This window comes from Mauremys mutica, chromosome 5, assembly GCF_020497125.1.
Source record: "Mauremys mutica isolate MM-2020 ecotype Southern chromosome 5, ASM2049712v1, whole genome shotgun sequence".
Classification (NCBI taxonomy): Eukaryota; Metazoa; Chordata; order Testudines; family Geoemydidae; genus Mauremys; species Mauremys mutica.
The window spans coordinates 143,160,376-143,181,414 of record NC_059076.1 but is presented as its reverse complement, the minus strand read 5'-3'; the positions used below and the strand labels follow the sequence as shown (position 1 = coordinate 143,181,414).

Here is a 21,039-nt window from a genome sequence, read left to right as displayed (position 1 = left end):
CAAAGGTGACTGGGAGGGATTGTAAAATCATTCATACAAAGCTGTTCATTAATTAAATAAAATCCCTTCTATGCACAAGCCCCAGAAAAGAACCTGTCTCTATTATTATCATTATTAATTATTATTACTGATGGGAAGGAGAAGTGTACGTTTGACTTCGAGGCGTGAGAAAAATAGCACTGCCTTATTCAGATATTTGTAGCTTTCCCATCACCATGTCACACAGGCACTGGACTGTACAGGACCAAACTGTATGTGGGACCAGCTACTAACTCATTCGCAACAGGGGCTGGGGGCCATGATTCCGCCCTGGCAAGCCTGACAAAGTATCTGTACTACATTTACAGCTGGGAGTTTTTCCTGCTATTGTACCTGGTGGTGGAATAACAGCCTCAAGTATCTGCTTGTCTGGTGTCCTACTATGCTAATTGCTAATTTTTCCTTTGCAGAATGATGTCACGGCATCGTCATTTGCTAAGCTCCAGTCACTAGGGGGAGCTCTGGCTCTCAAAAAGCATTTGGCTTCAGCCTGTTCAGTCCGTAACCTAAGAGTGCGTGACAAGATTGCTCATAACGTGACTCCGTCTTTTCAATGCAGGTAAATGAACAGCGTGAGTTGAACTCTGGAGAGGGAGGGAGAAGCCAGAGATGGGCCATCTGGCGACATTGCTTTGTACAAATAGCCCATCCTCCTGTTGTTTCTTGCATCTCTTTCCTTCTGTGGGTTTGTCTCCCCGCTTGTCTCCTGAGATTCAGTTTTCCCATGCCACGTGCGACAGGACAAGCTGTTACTGGGGAGTGAGGAAAAGGCCTCTGAAGAACAAATCAGAGCTCAATAGTAATCTACACTCCTACTCCCTATTTATGATGTGGAACCCCACGATTGGGGCTCAGAGCTCCCCTTTCCTCAGTACCACCAGGTGTCAGGGAATGGGAGTAGATCTCGGGCAGTATTACCTCTTACCTGAGGGCTGGATTCAGGGCATGGGGCACAGTAGGAGCGAGCCATGTGGGGCTCCTGTCAGAGTGGGGGAAGGGAGGGCCTGGCTGTCTCCCTTCATGGCAAAGCCTGCTAGGAGAGGGGAGGAGTCTGGGGACTTTAAAATACAAACCCCTCACTCGGGCAAGGATAGGGAAGATAGCAGGGAGAAGGAGGTGAGGGGGCATGCCTGAGTGTGGCACTGGGAGGCAGGATCTGTGGGGAGTGCAGGTAGGGGCTTGGACAGCCTCATCTCTCTGGGCTTTAACTACTGCTGGATTGTGGCTGTGCTTGGGATTTCTACTGTTCTGGAAGCTGGGCTATGTGCTACCTGGCATGTCTTGTGGTGCAATGAACACTTTGGTTTTTACAACACCACGCAGTGACAGTGCAGAAGCATCCTGATACTGCTGTGGATGGTGTCATGCTGTGCGCCTGGTTGCATCTTGCATCCCAGGGAGATGATTGTTCCATTCACTTAATCTGTGGGAGGTTTCAGAGTGGTAGCCGTGTTAAGTCTGTATCAGCAAAAACAAGGACTCCTCGTTGTTTAAACAAACTCTGCACCTCTTGCAGAAAGGGCTTGTGCGTTACGTACTTTATGACTCTGAGTTTATACAGTGTTGTAGCTGGAGAGGCTGCCATCTGGTACGGTGTGTTGACATCATCTGTTCTCACTGTGACATCAGCTGCCCCAGGAAGCAGAGCTGGGCTAAGCAGTCTCTCCTGAATATCACATTTCACACATGCTACAAAGAGATTTGGCAAAGATGACTGGAAATATAACAACTAACATAAAATTCTGATACTTAACATAATATTGTTTACTGACAGGCAACTACACAGGGAACAATGAAACCGAAGTATGGGACACAAGGACAACACTGTCTAGCTAATGAATGATCCCTGCTCCCTCACAAGATAGGTAAAAATAATTACTCCCATTTTAAACAGAGAAGACATTTTTAGGCATGTGCAGAAATGATTTCCTGAAAATGGATGGATTGCTGAGTCAGCTCAATAACAGGCACAGTGTGCCAGCTGCAGAGCGCAGATTAGAACTCAGGAGCACTTGGCTCCTCAACCCAGGAGCAGACCACTAAGCAGTATCACCTCTCTAGTCAGTCTCTCTTCATAAGTCATTCACATAGAAGGAGGAAACAAAGAGCGAGACCTTGTCCTGCTTGAGATATTAATAAAATGGTTGTTGGTGACAGGGGAAACTCTAGCTAAAAAGAAAGGAAATCCTCTGAACAGCTGTAGGAAAGTGAAGCTGAGGCAGTGTCCTAGCTTCATAATGGGGTCTCAGCCCACTCTTTCCCTTAGGGTCTTCTGTTTGTTGTTTCCCCCTTCAGCTCTGAAGAGTGATAGCTACTTAATCTCTGTGAAATCCCATCACTAGGGTGACATCTGCTCCGCGTCCAAAGGGATCTTGCTTATCTTTTCTCTTCTGGGGATGCAACTAACCTCACACTATGCAGAGGTGAGGAAACTCTTGGCTTTGGTTCCCTTCTTAGGGCTTGCTGACACTTGAAAAGCTACGGTGACACAGCTGTGCCGCCAAGAGGTGATAGCTAGAATTCTTGCGTCTATCTAGCACTGTCTACACTGGGGATTAGTTTGGTTTCGACATAGTTAAGATGACCTAATTTTCTAGTGTAGACCAGGCCTTAGCTCCAACAAGGCAGTGTATTAAGTGTGAGATTCAAAATGAGCAAAGGAGCAAAATCCATTTTTCACAAACAATCAGAATAAGTGCCAGCTCCTGCCTGTAAATACAGCTTTGGAGGACAGTGCCCTCCTAAATGAAAGGGCAAAAATAAACTTCTGAAACATCCATTCTAAAGGAAATGTGCAAGAGAGCGTGCCATATACTGTCTCTGGTTTGGACCCGGTCAGATAAGAGCTGTCTTTGCAATGCCTGTGGAGGGTAGAAGTGTGCTCCTGCTGCTATGGCAATAAGATGCCGTGAATTTAAAAAATGGCCCTGTATCACACAGGCATTGACGGGAGGAGGGGTAGGGCCATCTGCTCAGAGATTCCAGTGGCAATGCAGGTGTGACCATATAGTTAATAACTACCTGGGGGAAAGCACCCAGTTCTGCTGCATTTAGGAAGAATTCAGATTTCCAATCTTCTAATGATTTCTCACACACACACTCACCTTCCTGTAACTGTTGATCTTTGAGAAGTGTTGTTCACGTCCATTCCAATTAGGTGTGTACGCACCACATGCATGGCTGTCGGAAACTTCTTCCCTTAGCAGCTCCCTTTGGGTCGGCTTTGGAGCCCTCTGGAGTGGCACCCTCATGACACTCAATATATGACCCTGCCAATCCGATTCCCCTTTGGTTCCTTCTTGCCAGCTACTCTGACAGAGGGGAAGGAGGGTGGGTTTGGAATGGACGTGAACAACACATCTTGAAGAACAACAGTTATAAGAAGGCAAGTAACCATCTTTTCTTCAAGTGATTGTTCACGTCGATTCCAATCAGGTGATTCCCAAGCTCTCCCACAGGGGTGGGTTCAGAGTTAAGGAATAACTGACTGGAGCACTGCTCTACCGAGAGCTGCATCGTCTCTAACATGCTGTGTGATGGCATAGTGGGTGGCAAAGGTATGCACCGAGGACCAGGCAGCTGCTCTGCAGATCTCTTGGATGGGCACCTGGGCCAGGAAAGCGGTGGAAGAGGCCTGAGCCCTTGTCGAGCTGGCTGTTATAGCTGGGGCTGGAACCTTGGCGAGGTCATAGCAGGTACGGATACAGTCTGTAATCCAGGAAGAGATGCGCTGTGAGGAGACCAGAAATTCCTTCATCCAGTCCCCCACCACTACAAACAGCTGATTTGACTTCCTGAAAGGCTTTGTGCGCTCAGTGTAGAACGCTAATGCCCTCCACACATCTAATGAGTGGAACCTTTGCTCCTGTGCATTAGCATTTGGCTTGGGGTAGAAAAATGTCCTGGCTGTGGTGGAATTGGGATATCACCTTGGGGAGAAAAACTGGGTGTGGCCTGAGTTGTACCTTGTCCTTGTGGAAGACTGTGTAGTGGGGGTCAGAGGTTAATGCTTTTAGCTCCAATACCCTCCTGGCCGATGTGATGGCAACCAGAAAGGCTACCTTCCACGAGAGATACAGAAGGGAACATGTAGTGAGCAGCTTGAATGGGGCTCCCATAAGCCTAGCTAGGACCAGACTGAGGTCCCACGTCAGTACCGATGGGCAAGACTGAGAGTATAAGTGTTCCAGGCCCTTAAGGAAAAGGCCTGTCATAGGACTGGTGAAGACTGAATGCCCCCACTCTCCGGAGCAGAATGGTGAGATGACAGCAAGGTGCACCTTGATAGACGATCCAGCCAGGCCTTGCTGCTTCAGGTGTAGGAGGTAGTCCAGGATGAATGGTATAGATGCCTGGAGTGGAGATACTCGATTGAGATTACACCAGCATGAAAACCGTTTCCATTTGGCCAGGTAGGTGGCCCTGCTACCAAGGAGCACCTCCCTCACTGATTCCATGCACTGGAGCTCCCTTCATTTAACCATGAAGCTTCCAGGCCATGAGGTGCATCATGAACACATCTGAGATTGATCCCAGGCTGTGTGTTTGGAAGGAGCAAAACGTTGGACACTTCCTGTTGCTCCTGGTGGCAAATAGGTCTATCTGGAGAAACCCCCACCTTTGGAAGATGGAGTGGATGATGTCCATCTGGATAGACCACTTGTGACTGCAGAACGACCTGCTGAGGTGGTCTGCAAGCTCATTGCATGCTCCCAGGAGATAGGATGCTCCAGATGAATGGAGTGGGCTACACAAAACTCCCACAGGTGAAGAGCCTCCTGACAGAGAGGGGCAGGGCAGGCTCCTCCTTGCTTGTTTATGTAAAACATGGCAGTGGTGTTATCGGTCAGCACCGCCACACAGTGACCTTGCAATATTGTATGGAAGGTCTGGCAGGCTAGTCTTACTGCTCTGAGCTCCTTTATATTGATGTGGAGCAGGATCTCAGACTGCGACCACATGCCCTGAGTCTATAAGTGTCCTAGGTGTGCCCCCCAACCGAGGTCTGACACATCCATTACTAAGGTGATGGATGGTTGAGGGGTGATGAATGGGGGACTCCTTCACAGACCATGCAAGGGTCCAACCAACATGCTAGGGTGCCTAGGACTCGTGACAGTACTGTTACTACCGAGTCTAGACTGTTCCAACCCAGGTGATAAGCTGTAGTGAGCCACGCCTGGAATGGTCTGAGCCTCATCCTGGCATGCCTCACCACATAGGTGCATGCTGCCATGTGTCCCAAGAGGTGGGCATGTCCTCGCGATGGTGGTGGGGTATTGTCTGAGCATCTGGATGACGTGTGACAGTGTTTGGAATCTGGGTTGTGGCAGGATGGCTCTTGCCTGAACCGAGTCCAGTACAGCCCCAATGAATTCTAGTCACTGGGTGAGTGACGGCATCGATTTGTCTACACTGAGGAGGAGACCCAGGCTCTGGAAGGTCTCTCTGACTAACTGGACGTGGGATTCCACCTGCTCCCTGGAGCACCCTCACAGGAGCCAATCGTCTATGTAGGAGTACACTTGCATCTGTCTCTTCCAGAGAAAGGCTGCGACGACTGACATACACTTGGTGAAGACCTGGGGGGCTGTTGATAACCCGAATGGGAGCACTGTGAACTGATAATGTATGCGGTTGACAATGAACCTCAGGAAGCGTCTGTGGGGCGGCCAGATGGCTATGGGGAAGTATGCATCTTTCATGTCGAGGGCAGCGTACTAGTCCCCAGATGCAGGGAAGGATAATTGTGCTCAGGGAGACCATGCGGAACTTGAACTTTACCATGAACTGATTGAGTCCTCGCAGGTCTAAGATGGTTCTGAGACCCCACTTTGCCTTGGGAATTAGGAAATAGCAGGAATAGAATCCCTTGCCCCTTAGCTCCTGAGGGACAGGGAAGGGGGATGGGAGGGTGGAGAGGAGCAGAATTGGAGAGAATATCCCACTTCTACTGTGCGAAGAGCCCAGCAGTCTGATGTTATATGGGACCATGCATGGTAGAAGTGGGATAGATGGTTCAAAAAATGGGGGGAAGGATCTGTAATCATGGCTGGTACACCGTCCTCGGTTGTCCCTTCAAAACTCTTGCTTGCGTCCCAACGATGGCTTGGTCGGGCTCTGCCCTTGGCCTGAGGGAGGGTTGGAAGGCCAATGCCTGGAATTCCTGCCCCTCTGGCAGTAAGTATCCTGCCTCAGGTGGGGTTGGTATTGCCTCTGCTGTTGCACAGGCTGAGGCTTTCTCTGGGTAGCAGGTGTGTGCATCCCCAGAGATTTCATCATTGCCCTGGAATTCTTAAGGCTGTGAAGCCTTGAATCTGTCTGATCCGAAAACAGCCCCCTCCATCAAAGGGAAGGTCCTGCAGGGTCTGCTGAGCTTCGGGGGAAGCCCGGATGCTTGGAGCCAAGCTGTTCTCCTCATGACCATCCCCGAGGTGATGGTATATGCTGCAGAGTCAGCCGAGTCAAGTGAGGCCTGCAGGGATGTCCTAGCAACTGCCTTTCCCTCCTCAACCAGAGCTGAGAACTCAGCCTTTGACTCAGTGGGCAGTAACTCCTTATATTTTGACATGGAGTCCCACGAGTTAAAATGATACCTGCTGAGGATAGCTTGCTGGTTAGCTATTCTCAGCTGTAGAGACCCTGCAGCATAAATTTTCCTGCCAAAGAGGTCCATCCATTTGGCCTCTTTGGCCTTAGGAGCTGGTGCTTGTTGTCCCTGCTGCTCCTTCTCATTCACTGTAGAGACCACAAGGGAGCAAGGGTGTGGATGGGAGAACAAAAATTCATAACCCTAAGAGGGAACAAAGTATTTTTTTTCCATATCCCTGGCGGTCAGTGGAATGGAGCCTGGAGTCTGCCACAAAGCACTATAATTGTTGCCAATAGTCTTAATTACTGGCAACACCACTCTGGAAGGACCCTCCGACGTAAGAATGTCCACCACCGGGTTCTCTGGCTCAATGACTTCCTCCACCTGTAGGCCCATATTACAGGCAATGCGGCAGAGTACGTCCTGGTGGGCCCTGTGATCGATGGGCGGAGGACCTGAAGTTGACACTCTGGCCACTGCTTCATCAGGCGAAGATGAAGAGCCCAATGGAGGTACACAGTCATCATGGCCCACCATGTGCTAAGTGGTTCAATGTGGTCTGACGGGACCTTGGATGTGGATGGATCTGGTGCCGGTTCTGATGTGCTCTCTGTAGTATGCGGGGGTGGTCTGGATAGAGGCGCCTCTGTGCTAGGAGGGATGGTTCTGTCCACCAGTGACCGTGCCTGGTGATGCCCTGGTGCAACCGATCTAGAAACCCTGGAAGGGGTGCCCTGGGCCTGATGGTAAGCCTAGGGGGTCCAGAAGGGCCATTGTGCAGCAGAATGGAGAGGGGTAACTAGTGGTGTTCCCCAAGGGTCAGTCCTAGGACCAATCCTATTCAATTTATTCATAAATGATCTGGAGAAAGGGGTAAACAGTGAGGTGGCAAAGTTTGCAGATGATACTAAACTACTCAAGATAGTTAAGACCAAAGCAGATTGTGAAGAACTTCAAAAAGATCTCACAAAACTAAGTGATTGGGCAACAAAATGGCAAATGAAATTTCATGTGGATAAATGTAAAGTAATGCACATTGGAAAAAATAACCCCAACTATACATACAATATGATGGGGGCTAGTTTAGCTACAACGAGTCAGGAAAAAGATCTTGGAGTCATCGTGGATAGTTCTCTGAAGATGTCCATGCAGTGTGCAGAGGCGGTCAAAAAAGCAAACAGGATGTTAGGAATCATTAAAAAGGGGATAGAGAATAAGACTGAGAATATATTATTGCCCTTATATAAATCCATGGTATGCCCACATCTCGAATACTGTGTACAGATGTGGTCTCCTCACCTCAAAAAAGATATTCTAGCACTAGAAAGGGTTCAGAAAAGGGCAACTAAAATGATTAGGGGTTTGGAGAGGGTCCCATACGAGGAAAGATTAAAGAGGCTAGGACTCTTCAGCTTGGAAAAGAGAAGACTAAGGGGGGATATGATAGAGGTATATAAAATCATGAGTGATATTGAGAAAGTGGATAAGGAAAAGTTATTTACTTATTCCCATAATACAAGAACTAGGGGTCACCAAATGAAATTAATAGGCAGCAGGTTTAAAACAAATAAAAGGAAGTTCTTCTTCACGCAGCGCACAGTCAACTTGTGGAACTCCTTACCTGAGGAGGTTGTGAAGGCTAGGACTATAACAATATTTAAAAGGGAACTGGATAAATTCATGGTGGCTAAGTCCATAAATGGCTATTAGCTAGGATGGGTAAGAATGGTGTCCCTAGCCTCTGTTCGTCAGAGGATGGAGATGGATGGCAGGAGAGAGATCACTTGATCATTGCCTGTTCGGTTCACTCCCTCTGGGGCACCTGGCATTGGCCACTGTCGGTAGACAGATACTGGGCTAGATGGACCTTTGGTCTGACCCAGTACTGCCGTTCTTATGTTCTTATGTTAGGTGGCCATTGAGGTTACCAGGATGAAGGAGCGTGTCTCCCGCGCTTGTCCGACCTGTGCCTACTATGCTGTGAGTAGTAGGAGCCGTCCTCAAAGTACGAGGGCGACAACCACAGCGGACCTGAGGATCCCTGCACTGGCGGTCGGTGCCGAGAGGAGGAAGTCGGAGATCGGTGCCGTGACAACCGTGTAGATGAACAGTGCCAGCTTTCCCGTGATTTAGACCGGTGCTGGGGAGCGGCTCCTATGTTCCAGTGCTGTATCACGGTGCCAGGTGATGAAGGGCAATTGTGACTGGTGCTGACTCCCCGGTGCCAGAGATCCCAAGCGATGTGCTCCCTGCGTCTTACTGTCATGTACCGGGACTGATGCCGGGCGTGAAGTAGACCGTGAATGGTGCCGGTCTGGAGAGGAAGATGGCCTCAGCATTGCTGGTTTGCCTCGAAAGTATATGGGGTGGAGGTGACTTCCAACTCCTCCACCAAGTCGAGCTCCACTTGAGAGTCACTGGATGCCAGACTCAATGGTGCCGACTGGATCGCCGGAGTTGACAGCACGGGGTCTTGCTGTTTGGAAGTTAAGTCCCTCCTCTGGGGCATCTCCCCGGATGGTCTTGCTCTCTGAGGAAAGCGCCCTCTGTCGGCCGCCTTATGGCGCTTAAGGGGCACCGGGGATGTCGACCGGTGCTGGGGCGCCGCACGATGCTGCAGTGCCAGGGATCTTTGGTACCGAAGGTCTCTAGCACCAGAGTTCTTTCTCGGTACTAGTTCGCGGACCGACGCCAGGGTGCTCCGCACTGAGCTTGGGCCCAGGGCTTGGCGGCTGGGTGCTGCAGGACAGAGTTCGACTCCCATTAGTAGTTGTTTCAAACAGAAGTCATGTTCCTTCCTAGTCCTAGGCCTGAAAGCCTTGCAGATCTTGCAGTGCTTGGACTGGTGCACCTCCCCTAGACACCTCAAGCACGAGTCGTGAGGGTCACTGATGGGCATAGGTTTCTTGTATACATCGCAAGTTTTAAATCCTTGGGCCTGAGGCATGCCCTGGAGCCCAAGGTGAGGTGAGGGGGAAATGATCCACTCACCATCTATACTACTAACAATAACTAAAACAAGAAAATAAAGAAATTTTTTAAAGAACTAAGAATGGCTAAGGGAAGACTTGAAGGCAAGCAAGCTAATGCAGTTCCAACACCACCACGGATGGTAAGAAGGAACTGAAAGGGGGTCGGGTTGGCAGGGTCATATATTGAGCACCATGAGGGTGCCGCTCCAGGGAGCTACTAAGGGAAGAAGTTTCCGACAACTGTGCACGCGGCGCGAGCACACCTAATTGGAATCGACGTGAACAATCACTCGAAGAAGAACTTCTTGAGGGTGGGTGGTGGATATTAAGGGGAGGGCTGCCCATGGTGTTGTGGACGGCATTGAGAGACTGAAGTGAAACCAGTAAGGAAAATAGCGTTTTCCTTACTGACTTTACTTTGTACTCACCCTAATACGTAACTTCTGGTAGCTCCAAATTTCAACCATCTGACAATTACTTCAGTACTATATGAACAGATTGAACCATTTTGTAAGAGGACACCTATCTATGTGCTGCTCTGGCCCCCACTAAGCATAATATATCAGCACAGGAAGTGTTATTTCTAACACTGTCAAACATAAATCCATCTATAAATTCATGAAAGGCGTGGAAAAAGTGAATGGTACAATACAAGAACTAGGGGTCACCTGATAAAATTAATAGGCAGCAGGTTTAACACAAACAAAAGGAAGTACTTCTTCACACAATGCATGGTCAGCCTGAGGAACTTGTTGCCATGGGATAGTCTAGATAATACCTAGTCCTGCCATGAGTGCATGGGACTGGAATAGATGACCTCTCGAGGTGCCTTCCAGTCCTATGATTCTATGATGTTGTGAAGGCCAAAAGTATAGCTGGGTTCAAAAAAAGAACTAGATAAATTCATGGAGGAGAGGTTCATCAGTGGCTACTAGCCAGGATGGTCAGAGATGCAGCGCCATGCTCAGGGCGACCCTAAACCTCTGACTGCCAGAAGCCAGGAAGGGAAGACGGATGCATCCCTCCAAGTGTCCTGTTCTGTACACTCTCCTTGAAGGTCTGGTATTGCCCATTGTCAGAAGACAGGGTCCTGGGCTAGATGGACCATTGGTCTGACCCAGTCTGGCCGTTCTTATGTTCTTAAAAACCAGCTGAACCAACTTGGGTCACATTTTCTAAAATATTTCCTCATGAGGATGTCTGATTCTCTGCTACACTAAGGCTCCTTTACACTGTTATAAGGCACATTTTGGGCTGCCGAGGTGGTGTAAATGCACATTCACGTCAAGGCACCTCTATGGTGCTAGAATGTAAAGGAGTCAGGTGTAACTGAGAATTAGACCTGAGACACTTCAGTCCCAATGGAGATGCCTGATGATGGCACCTGAAAATGGGGCATTCTAAATCAATTGCCTTTTTCAGCCTCAACTATGGTATTAGCTGCAGCCAACAATAGAATGCTGGACTCTGTCACTTTGCTGAGTGGTGACTGTGCCCCAGGCCTGCGTGATCTGTGGGCCAGTGAGAGTCAGCGGGCCACGGCTGAGGGGGAGAGAAGATGAAATACTTAGACTTGTCCTGGGGGCAGTGAAGTGACGGAAGTCTCCTGAAGGAAGGAGGAGATGGAGCTGCTCTCTGTCTGTGCCATGATCATGAAGCCAGGTTTTAAAGAGAGTCTCCAAGCTGACAACGTCATTCTCTATGGTCTGAAGGTCAATGTCCATCCCCAGGATCGCACTGTCTGCAGAAGGAGAGAATCATAGAAATTTAGGGCTGGAAGGGACCGTTCACCTGTGCTGAGGCAGGACCAAGTATACCTACACCGCCCCAGACAGATGTTTGTTGAAATTATACTAGGACAGTCCCCAAGACTCTCCCAGTTGGGAAGAGGCCTCAGAACCATACGAACCATCTGTGGCCACTCTGAGCAGGTGTGTTGGTGTCTCAATGGCTCATATACTTTCCTTACTCCCAGTTTGTTTGTACTTAAATGGCACCTTCCATCAAAGGTTCTCAATGCTCTCAAGCCATCTGTTCGTTTAGCCTCCTGGTCTCCTGGGGAGGGGACATTCTCCCCATTAGACAGAGGGGCTTGCTGAGGAGTGGGGGCTACGGGGTGTAACTGAGGAGCGAATGTGGCCCACTTATTTTAGTTTACTGGTTCTCTGTACCCCAAGTGATGCGGCTCACCATCAGCTTTAAACCAGGATATCTGAGCACGTCTTGGCCATTTTAGCATCCCCACTGGGGAGCTTCAGGAGACAGCAGCCTGAAGACAGCAGCCTGAGACAGTGGAGCCCCCCTCCTAGAGTGGGGCTCCACTCACCCCTCTTATCCTCACTAATGAGCAGTGGCTCCTGCTCAGAAGGGTTACTCTGCCCAGCACCTCTTCACACACCCCACTTGCACTCAACCCACTCCTCTTCACTTGCCACAATGGCTTCAGTACCAGCTTCTCTTTCTTGCAGGGAAGCCCAATAGCTGCAGCAAGAAGAGTCAATGCCTGACCACAAGGAGTGCTCCCCTAGGCCATGCTGCTTATGCACATGTATGCCTCTACACTTCTGGTTACAAGGGCCTTCACCACACCAGCCTAGGATATTTTACATGGCAAAAAAATAGTGTTCAAGGCAAAGGTAAAAACACATGCAGGTGGTAAGTTCATGGAATAGAAGTGGGAGTTTTAAAGTAGACCCTGATACAGCCTCACAACTCCTAAGGAGAGTAGATATCATTGCCTCGTTTTACAGATGGGGAAACTGAGGCAGAAAGTTGCAAAGGGTCTTAGAGTCAATGACAGAGCTGAAATTAGAACTTAGGTCTTCCTGACTAATGCTGGTCACAGTCCTCCTATACTGCCAGGGGCGGCTCTACAAATTTGGCCGCCCCAAGCAGTCATGCCTGGGAGGCGCCCCCGAGCCGCGGGAGGACCGGACCTGTCGCAGGCATGACTGCGGAGGGTCCGCTGGTCGCGCGGCTCGGCTGGACCTCCCGCAGCTGCGGGCGGTTCGCTGGTCCGGTGGCTCTGGTTGAGCTGCCGCAGGCATGCCTGCGGGAGGTCCAGCCGAGCCGCGGGACCAGCGAACCGTCCGCAGTCATGCCTGCGGGAGGTCCACTGGAGCCGCCGGCCGAGCGTCCCCTCCGCAGTCATGCCTGCGACAGGTCCGGTCCTCCCGTGGCTCCGGTGGACCTCCTGCAGGCATGACTGCGGCAGGTCCGCCGGCCCAGCCTGCCGCCCCCCCGGGAAAGGGCTACCCCAAGCGGGTGCTTGCCCCGCTGGGCTCTGGAGCCAGCCCTGCATACTGCCTATCAATGGTAGTTTCAAGCCAGGCAGCATTTGTCCCAAAATTGCTTGGCTGAAATCACCGTTAGCCAGTTAGCATGCAGTCTCAATCCTGCCCACTTTATAAGAAGTGATAATCTGATACTTGGATTCACTGGAGAAATGTACAGAATTCTGAACTCCGAGAGACAGTTCTTCAACTTTGCCTCAAACTAAATGGTCAGACTAAATACTATACACATTCCACTCATCTACATGGAAAATCTACAGGAACTGCAGCAGCATGTATGGCAGAGCCTGAGATATACTTGCTTCCAGCGCGGAGCACTATCCAGGGAGCTACTTGACTCAACTCCAGCAAAGTCAGACACCAGGGATTTCTCTGGTGGCACAACACAAGGCTGCTCTCACTGCCCTGGCTCACCATGACAGGGTGGATAAAAATCAATGATTTAAAAAAAATAAAAAAATAAAAAATTGGATTTTTTGGATAAAATGCTTTTTGAGTACAAAGCCTATTTAAAAATAGTTTTAATTAAGATACATTATAGCTCAAAGATATCTCATCATGGAATAGGGATTATAAATTCTAACTCTATAGTATGAGACAATATATTCATGTAATGTTTAAGAAAGTTTTGTAAATGAGTTCCAATAGTTCATGGATTAGGGACCCAATTTTATGGAGTTCCAGGGGCTTCTGTATAGATTATTTAGGTTAATCTTTCTATCTACCCAATGGGACTCAGTGCTCAGTCTAGAAGACACTATCAGAGATGCTTAGTTTTGCACTTCTTAAACTGTGGATTTCTCTCTCCAGAGATAACATGCTTGTTAACAGCAAAAATGTTTTTAAACAAATAAATAAATATATAGATAGAGGTGAGAAGTAACAGACCTCAACCCTATTGTCCCTCTGCCAATTGGTGTACACAGAGTCAATCCCTTACCTCTCTCTAAAAGTGCAAAGTTTCAAAAAGTTCAATGAATAGAAGATTAGTGGGGGCGGAATAGATCTGGATAAGGAGAAGTAGTCTGGAGATAAATGTGAGACGAGAGGGACAGGCAGTAGAAACAAAAGTGAAACTGTTGGTATGGCAACTTCCACCTTTTCATGTTCTCTGTATTGTGACAAAGTTCCTCCTCTACCTTGGTGGCAGTGATGAGCTGCCAAAATATTAACAACAGGTTCCCTCCTCCTCACCCCACGAGGGGGTCGTGCCTCATCCAATCCCCCATGTTCCTTGATGCCCCATCCACTCCCCTTCCCTGTCCCCTGACTGTCCCCTGCCGCCCCATCCAACCCCTCCTCTCATTCCTGATGGCCCCCCGGGATCCCTGCCCCATCCAACCACCCCTTCTCTCTGTCCCTGACTGCCCCCCACCGCCCCATCCAACCCCTGCTCCTTCCTGACTGTCCCCCGGGACCCCATTCAATTCCCCTGTTCCCTGCCCTCTGACCACCCCATCCACCCCCCCACCGAATTCCCCTGCCTCTTCCAACACCCGCTCCCTGCTCCCTTACCACACTGCCTGGAGCCGCTGGACCGGGACCGGCGCCACGGGGCCGAAGCCGGGCCGGGCCGGGTCCACTCGGCCGGGACTGGTGCCGCGGGGCCCGACTCCCTGGGCCAGAGTCGCTCGGCCGGGACCGGCGCCGCGGGGCCCGGAGCTGCGGGGTGCTTGGCCGGAGGTAGCTGCTCAGCCGAAGCCGGACTGGGTCGTGCCATTCCTCCCTGGAGCCCTCCTCGCACCCCCCCACCCCAGCTTACCTGCCTGCTGCTTGTTTCAGGCTTCCCGTGAACATCTGATTCGCGGGAAGCAGGGGAGGAGAAGGAGGGCGGAGCATTCATGGAAGGAGGGGGACATGACTGAAGCCGGGGGGCGGGTGGACAGCTGCCTGAGCTTTTGTTAAATTTAAAAGCTCTTTTATAACCGGTTGTCCTGGAACAACGGGTTCTATAAGGGCTTCTAAATTTAACAACCGGTTCCTGCAAACTGGTGGGAACCGGCTCCAGCTCACCACTGCTTGGTGGGTCCTGCGCTTATTGGCAGATTTGCTTGCTTCAAAGATTCACCCTGTGGGTCAGGAAACAGCCCAGAGACCTTCCCTTCTGGTAGAAGTCACAGTCCAGGTCAATTCCTCCTGTGCTTCATCAGGAGTTGGGAGGTTTGGGGGGAACCCGGGCCCGCCCTCTACTCCGGGTTCCAGCCCAGGGCTCTGTGAACTGCAGCTGTCTAGAGTGCCTCCTGGTACAGTTGCGTGACAGCTACAACTCCCTGGGCTACTTCCCCATGGCCTCCTCCCAACACCTTTGTCCTCACCACCGGACCTTCCTCCGGATGTCTGATAACGCTTGTACTTCTCAGTCCTCCAGCAGGATGCCTACTCACTCTCAGCTTCTTGCACACCTCTTGCTCCCAGTTCCTCGCACACACTTCCTCTCCTCTGGCTCCCTGGCTCTCTTTGGCCTGACTGGAGTGAGCCCTTTTATAGCATCAGAGGGGCCTTAATCAGAGTCAGGTGCTTAACAGCCTCACCTGACTCTTAGCAGGTTAATTGGAGTCAGGTGTTCCCATTAGCCTGGAGCAGCCCCTGATCTGGTCACTCAGGGAACAGAAAACTGCTTGTCCAGTGGCCAGTAGATCTCCCTTCTACTACTCTGCTGTTCCTCCCTTGACGCCTTCGAGGAGCAGTGGGCGTTGTCTGGGGTTCTCTGCTTGGTGTCCCCATCAGGTTCCCTTCGTTTAGCCCTATGACCTCACTCCCGCTCCTGTTTTTTTCATTGGTTGTCCCACGTAATTAGTTAGTGTCCCGGCCCTGTGGATCCTCCCCTTAGGCTGGGGGGAGGTCCTTTAGCAGTGGGCGGGCTTGCCCGCCCACTTCCTGGATACTAATAGGACTACTCTGCTGTTCCTCCCTTGACGCCTTCGAGGAGCAGTGGGCGTTGTCTGGGGTTCTCTGCTTGGTGTCCCCATCAGGTTCCCTTCGTTTAGCCCTATGACCCCACTCCCGATCCTGTTTTTTTCATTTGTTGTTCCCCGTAATTAGTTGGTATCACAGACCTGTGGATCCTCCCCTTAGGCTGGGGGGAGGTCTTTAGCAGTGGTCTGGCTTTGCCTGCCCACTTCCTGGATACCAACAGGACTACTCTGCTGTTCCCAACTGGCCTGGGTCTGTCACAGTATGTATATATGTCTTTTTACTATATGTTTCATTCTATGCCTCTGAGGAAGTGGGCTGTAGCCCACAAAAGCTTATGCTCAAATAAATGTGTTAGTCTCTAAGGTGCCACAAGTGCTCCTGTTCTTTTTGGGCAGCATATTCCAGAAGTCTTGAGGTCTTTGAGTGTAGCCTTCATTGATTTGAGATCTACCATACCATTCTTTTACTAGAAGGGAGAACCTATAATGGCAGCAGGCCGTAAAAGAGACCCAGTTTGGGAACATTTTAATGAAGTTCCTCTACCTGTGGGTAAGACAGGCATAGGGGGCAGGTCTCTGCTCTGAAGAGCTCACAATTAAGGGGTGGAATTGAAGGATAAGTGAGCAGTGTCACAAGCATGCCCAACAGGCCAGTTGCTCCTTTAGGAAACCTGGATATCAGGTGTCCCGAGCCTCTGTTTGCCAGAAGCTGGGAATGAGCGACAGGGGATGGATCACTTGATGATTCCCTGTTCTGTTCATTCCCTCTGGGGCACCTGGCACTGGCCGCTGTTGGAGGACAGGATTCTGGGCTAGATGGACCTTTGGTCTGACCCAATATGGCCATTTTTATGTTGAAGGGTAGAGAGCTGATGATGCTCCTCTCATAGCCCTGCCTGAGATGGTGGGAAATACATCGTTCCCTCCACAAAGAGACTCCAGGCACCTGGCCCCAGCAAGTGCTTCATTTTGCCTCGGAAGGATACTGAGCATGTAATCTTGGTGAACACACATGAGCTGTGACTTGAGGAGTAGAGCACTGTTGACTGTGTGAGTTCCTTTCTGAGGAGTACCCTGCACACGGTGCTGCAGGAATGACAGCTCCTCCCCAAGAAGCGTAGCACTGGTGAATACCGCAGCTTCTCCAAGGAATGCTGAGCACACAGGTTAATGGCAAGCACGTGGACTCCTCCTTGATGGAAATTAGTGCCAGAGTGTGTGTGAACTCCTTCCTGAGGCATGCCAAGGAGGAAAGGGCCAGGGAAGGATCTGGGCTCCTTGCTGGAGAGTACTCTGTATGCACAGCATTGCTGGGTGAGTCAGCTTCTTGCCCACAATGCTGCCAGTCGTATTCTCTCCTCTCTGAATAATTCAGAGCTGGTGAATGCACCATTTTATGCTGGAGGAATGATTAATGTTTGGAGCATTGGCTAACATATCATGTGCTCTGAAATATAGACCGGAGACAACCTTAGCTCTTCAGCAGACAAAGCACTGGGGAATGCACGAGCTTCTCTCTGATAAATGGCATGCGCACACATTGCTGAGCTACTCCTCTTAGAGTGACGCTGCGTGTGTGCAATTGGGGAATGTTGTCACTCCTCTCTCAATAAACGTGAATTGCCTTTCTCTTCTCCACTAGCAATGTGGCTGCCTATGTACTGTAATTGTGTTGGCAAAACATATGGCCTTAGTAAAAGGAAACTCAACATTGTCTCTTACTAGAAAGAAATGGGCCAGCTGGCCATACCTCAATGTGGCAACTGTAGTGAAATGCTGCTAATTACATTCTTGAAGAGCAATTACCTGCACAGAGCCATTTCCTGTTCATCTATCTGTAAAGCATAAATTTATATTGCGTTTCCCTGACTCACACAGAGAGAGATGATGGTTCTCCACACTCATGAAGAATTTATTAGCTCTCTAGCTTCTACATTGGCTGTTTCTATGAAAAATGCACAGATAGATGAAGCGCCTTTCTGGGACATAACTATTTACTCCACGCCCATTAGCAAATGGTTTGGTAATGCTCAGTAAAGGTTCCACAAGAGTTACATTAAGGTCCCAGGACAGGGAAAACTCCTGAATGGAGGTGATAGGCACGAACCAGTCCTTCTAGGGTACGTCCAGGGGTGAGCTGCAGCGGGTTCGCACGGGTTCGCGGGAACCCGTTGTTAAATTTTAGCAGCCATTTTAGAACTGGTTGTTAAGGGCTGCTAAATTTAACAAAAGTTCCCGCCCACTCCTCTCCTGCTCTGCCCCCTTCTCCTCCCCCTCCCCTGCTTCCCGCGAATCAGATGTTCGCGGGAAGCCTGAACAAGCAGCATGGAGGCAGCCAGCAGGTAAGCTGGGGCACGGAGGGGGAGGGGAGGTGCGGCTGGCTCAGCAGCTCCCGGTCCCAGACCGCGGCTCCCTCCAGCCCAGCGCCGGCCCGGGGAGTCGGGCCCCGCGGCTGCCGCTGAGCGGCCGGGCCCCGGTGCCGGCCCGGGGAGTCGGGCCGAGCGGCCGGGCCCCGGCGCCGGCCCGGCCCGGGGAGTCGGGCCCCGGTGCCGGGCCGGCCCGGGGAGTCGGGCCCCGCGGCGCCGGTCGTGGTCCTGGCAGAGTGGACCCGGTCCCCAGGCAGTGTGGTAAGGGGGCAGGGAGGGGGTGGGTTGTGGGGGGTGTGGATAGGGGTCAGGGCAGTCAGAGGGCAGTGAACAGGGGGATTGAATGGGGGCAAGGGTCCCGGGGAGCAGTCAGGAAAGAGCAGGGTTGGATGAGGTGGTGGGGGCACTCAGGGACAGAGAGAAGGGGTAGTTGTATGGGGTAGGGGTTCTGGGGGGCCATTGAGAATGAGAGGAGGGGTTGAGTGGGGCGGCAAGGGGCAGTCAGGGGACAGGGAAGGGGGGGATGGGTCAGGGGTCTCGGAGTGTGTGTGTTAAGGAACATGAGGGGTTGGATGGGGCACGACCCCCCCCACGGAGGGGGGGGGGAAGGAGGGAACCCGTTGTTAAAATTTTGGAGGGAGGAGGGAACCCGTTGTTAAAAATTTGGCAGCTCATCACTGGGTACGTCTACATTGCAGCTGAAAGGTGAGATTCCCAGTGCAAGTAGACAGACTCCTGCTAGTCTCACTCAAGATAGCACCCTGAAAATAGCAGCATGGACATTAAAGCATGGGCAGAGTCTCGGGCTACCCGCCCGAGTCAAAGCCTGGCCAACCTTCTGGGTCCAGGCTCAGATGGCTAGCCTAGGGTGACCAGATGTCCCGATTTTGTAGGGATGGTCCTGATATTTGGGGCTTTTTTTAATATGGGATCCTATTGCCCCCCGCCCCTTGTCCCGATTTTTCACACTTGCTATCTGGTCACCCTAGGCTAGCCTGAACTGCTGCCTGTGCTGTTTTTTGCACACTAGTGAGAAGTTGTCTACCCATGCTGGGAATGACATCTCCCCACTGCAATGTAGACATAACCTTAGAAATTCTGAAACAGTGGAATGAGAGAACACTGAGTTTGAATTGGATGCTGATATGGCAACTAAATGGACCCTGAGAGAGCCAATGGGGAGGCCTTGAAAGTTGAGCTGGAGGAGGTAATCCAGAATCTTGAAAACAGAAGCTTGTAATGGGCTGAAACCTTGGTTTGAAGCTCAGATGGAAAAATCAGAGGTTATGTAGTGAATGAAGCTGATGTCCTTGTGTCATTTTTGCAGAAGTTGGAATGTGCGTAGAGAATGAGACAGGGGATGGTAAGAGACATGATAGTCTCAGGATTAAGGCAACTGAATGCCATCCTGGAAAACTGGATTCTATCCCTGCCTCTGCCCCAGAGTTCCTATGTAATGTTGGGCAAGTCACTTAAGCCAGAACGCTCAGATGGCCACTAACTGTTTTCTCATTTTCTGGCTCCCCAGTGTGAGATACAAGGGGCCAGGTTTTTGGAAGGGCTGAGCACTCACAACTGCAATGGAATTCAATTTGAGCTATGTTTTGAGCATATGAAGTGTAATTACATGCAAAATACAATGAACAATCAGGGCTTGGGTCTCAGTTTGGCACCCAGAATTAGCAGACTCCTTTGATAATTTTGACTTTAAATGTGTGGCTCCGTTCCCCAGCTGTTAAATGGGGATAATACCACCACCTAAGACTGATATGGCACCCCACCCAATCCCAGCCAGCTGGGAAAAGGGGAAGGAGAAGATGACGACAACCTAATCTCACAGGGGTATTGTGAAGCTAAATTCTTGAATATTTGTGAAGCACATGGGCCTGGATGCACAAACAGAGTTAGATGTTAACACAGACCATCACGGTGCTTAGTTTTTAGGCACCTAGAAAAATACTGTGATTCACAAAGCTTGAGTTTGGTACTGAGGCTCCTATCTAACACATGGGGAGAGAGAGAGAGATGCACTTTAGAGTGCAGTTCACAGAAGCCAGTAGGCTAGGCAGGGAGCCGCCTAAGCTACGGGGTGGGAGATGGTGACCAGAGATGGGGGTGTTAAGCACTACTCCACTCATGGAGACAGGTGGCTCCCTGCAGCCTTGACTTAAGTGCCTATCTATGCTAGGAATTCTCAGGTGTGAGCCCTCTCCTGCATTAGGTGCCTATGGCACCTGAGGTGGAGAAGGGATTTGAACAGGGATTTGTCACATTTCAGGGGAGTGCTCAAACCATGGGGCTATGGGATAGTCTGATGTGAGGACTCCCTCAGTCTCTCCTGTTGAAGCTGTTGCACTGATTTAATCCTAAAGTCAAGTGTACCAAATGGCACCAGCACAACCAGACAAGGTAGATGACCCAGCTCTGCCCAGCCTGAGACATAGGTGCCGACTCCATGGATGCTCTGGGGCTGGAGCACCCACCAGCAGCCCCACCGATCAGATCCTCTCCACTCCCGCCCCCTCCCCGCCCATTGCGGATCAGCTGTTCAGCGGCGGGCAGGAGGTGCTGGGGGAGAGGGTGGAGCAAGGGCAGGAAGAGGTGGGCTGGGGTATAGTGGGGGTAGGAAGAGGCATTTGCTGGGCATGCTTTATTGAAACTAACCTGAAAGTGAGGCTTCACTGGGGAGGAAGAGTCCTCAAACATTTAAAGGGACAGGATGTCACACCAAAGTCTCTGTTCCAAACCCCAAACCTTGTTCAACACTCTTTAATGTTGGAGAGTGACAGGGTCATATTAAAACCTTTGACTCTTTGGGCCCTTTATTCCAGCTACATTAATACAACAGGGCTCAGGCATACA

At 50.6% G+C, this 21,039-nt stretch overlaps 1 protein-coding gene and 1 long non-coding RNA gene across 3 annotated transcripts in view; one reads left to right on the top strand and one right to left on the bottom strand.

Moving 5' to 3' along the window:
* Window positions 1-21,039, bottom strand: part of LOC123371335 (meiosis 1 associated protein) — a 92,492-nt gene that overhangs the window by 14,841 nt on the left and 56,612 nt on the right. For both annotated transcript variants that reach the window (XM_045018812.1, XM_045018813.1), the window contains exons 5-6: window positions 11,171-11,344; window positions 1,578-1,728 (exon numbers count right to left, since the gene is read on the bottom strand). In XM_045018812.1, the coding sequence (XP_044874747.1) occupies window positions 1,578-1,728; window positions 11,171-11,344 (325 nt within the window). The remainder of the gene's footprint in view (window positions 1-1,577; window positions 1,729-11,170; window positions 11,345-21,039) is intronic.
* LOC123371336 lies at window positions 456-12,197 on the top strand. The gene is made up of 3 exons (XR_006579766.1): window positions 456-598; window positions 1,814-1,904; window positions 12,072-12,197. It is a non-coding gene; the product is annotated as an uncharacterized LOC123371336 (long non-coding RNA).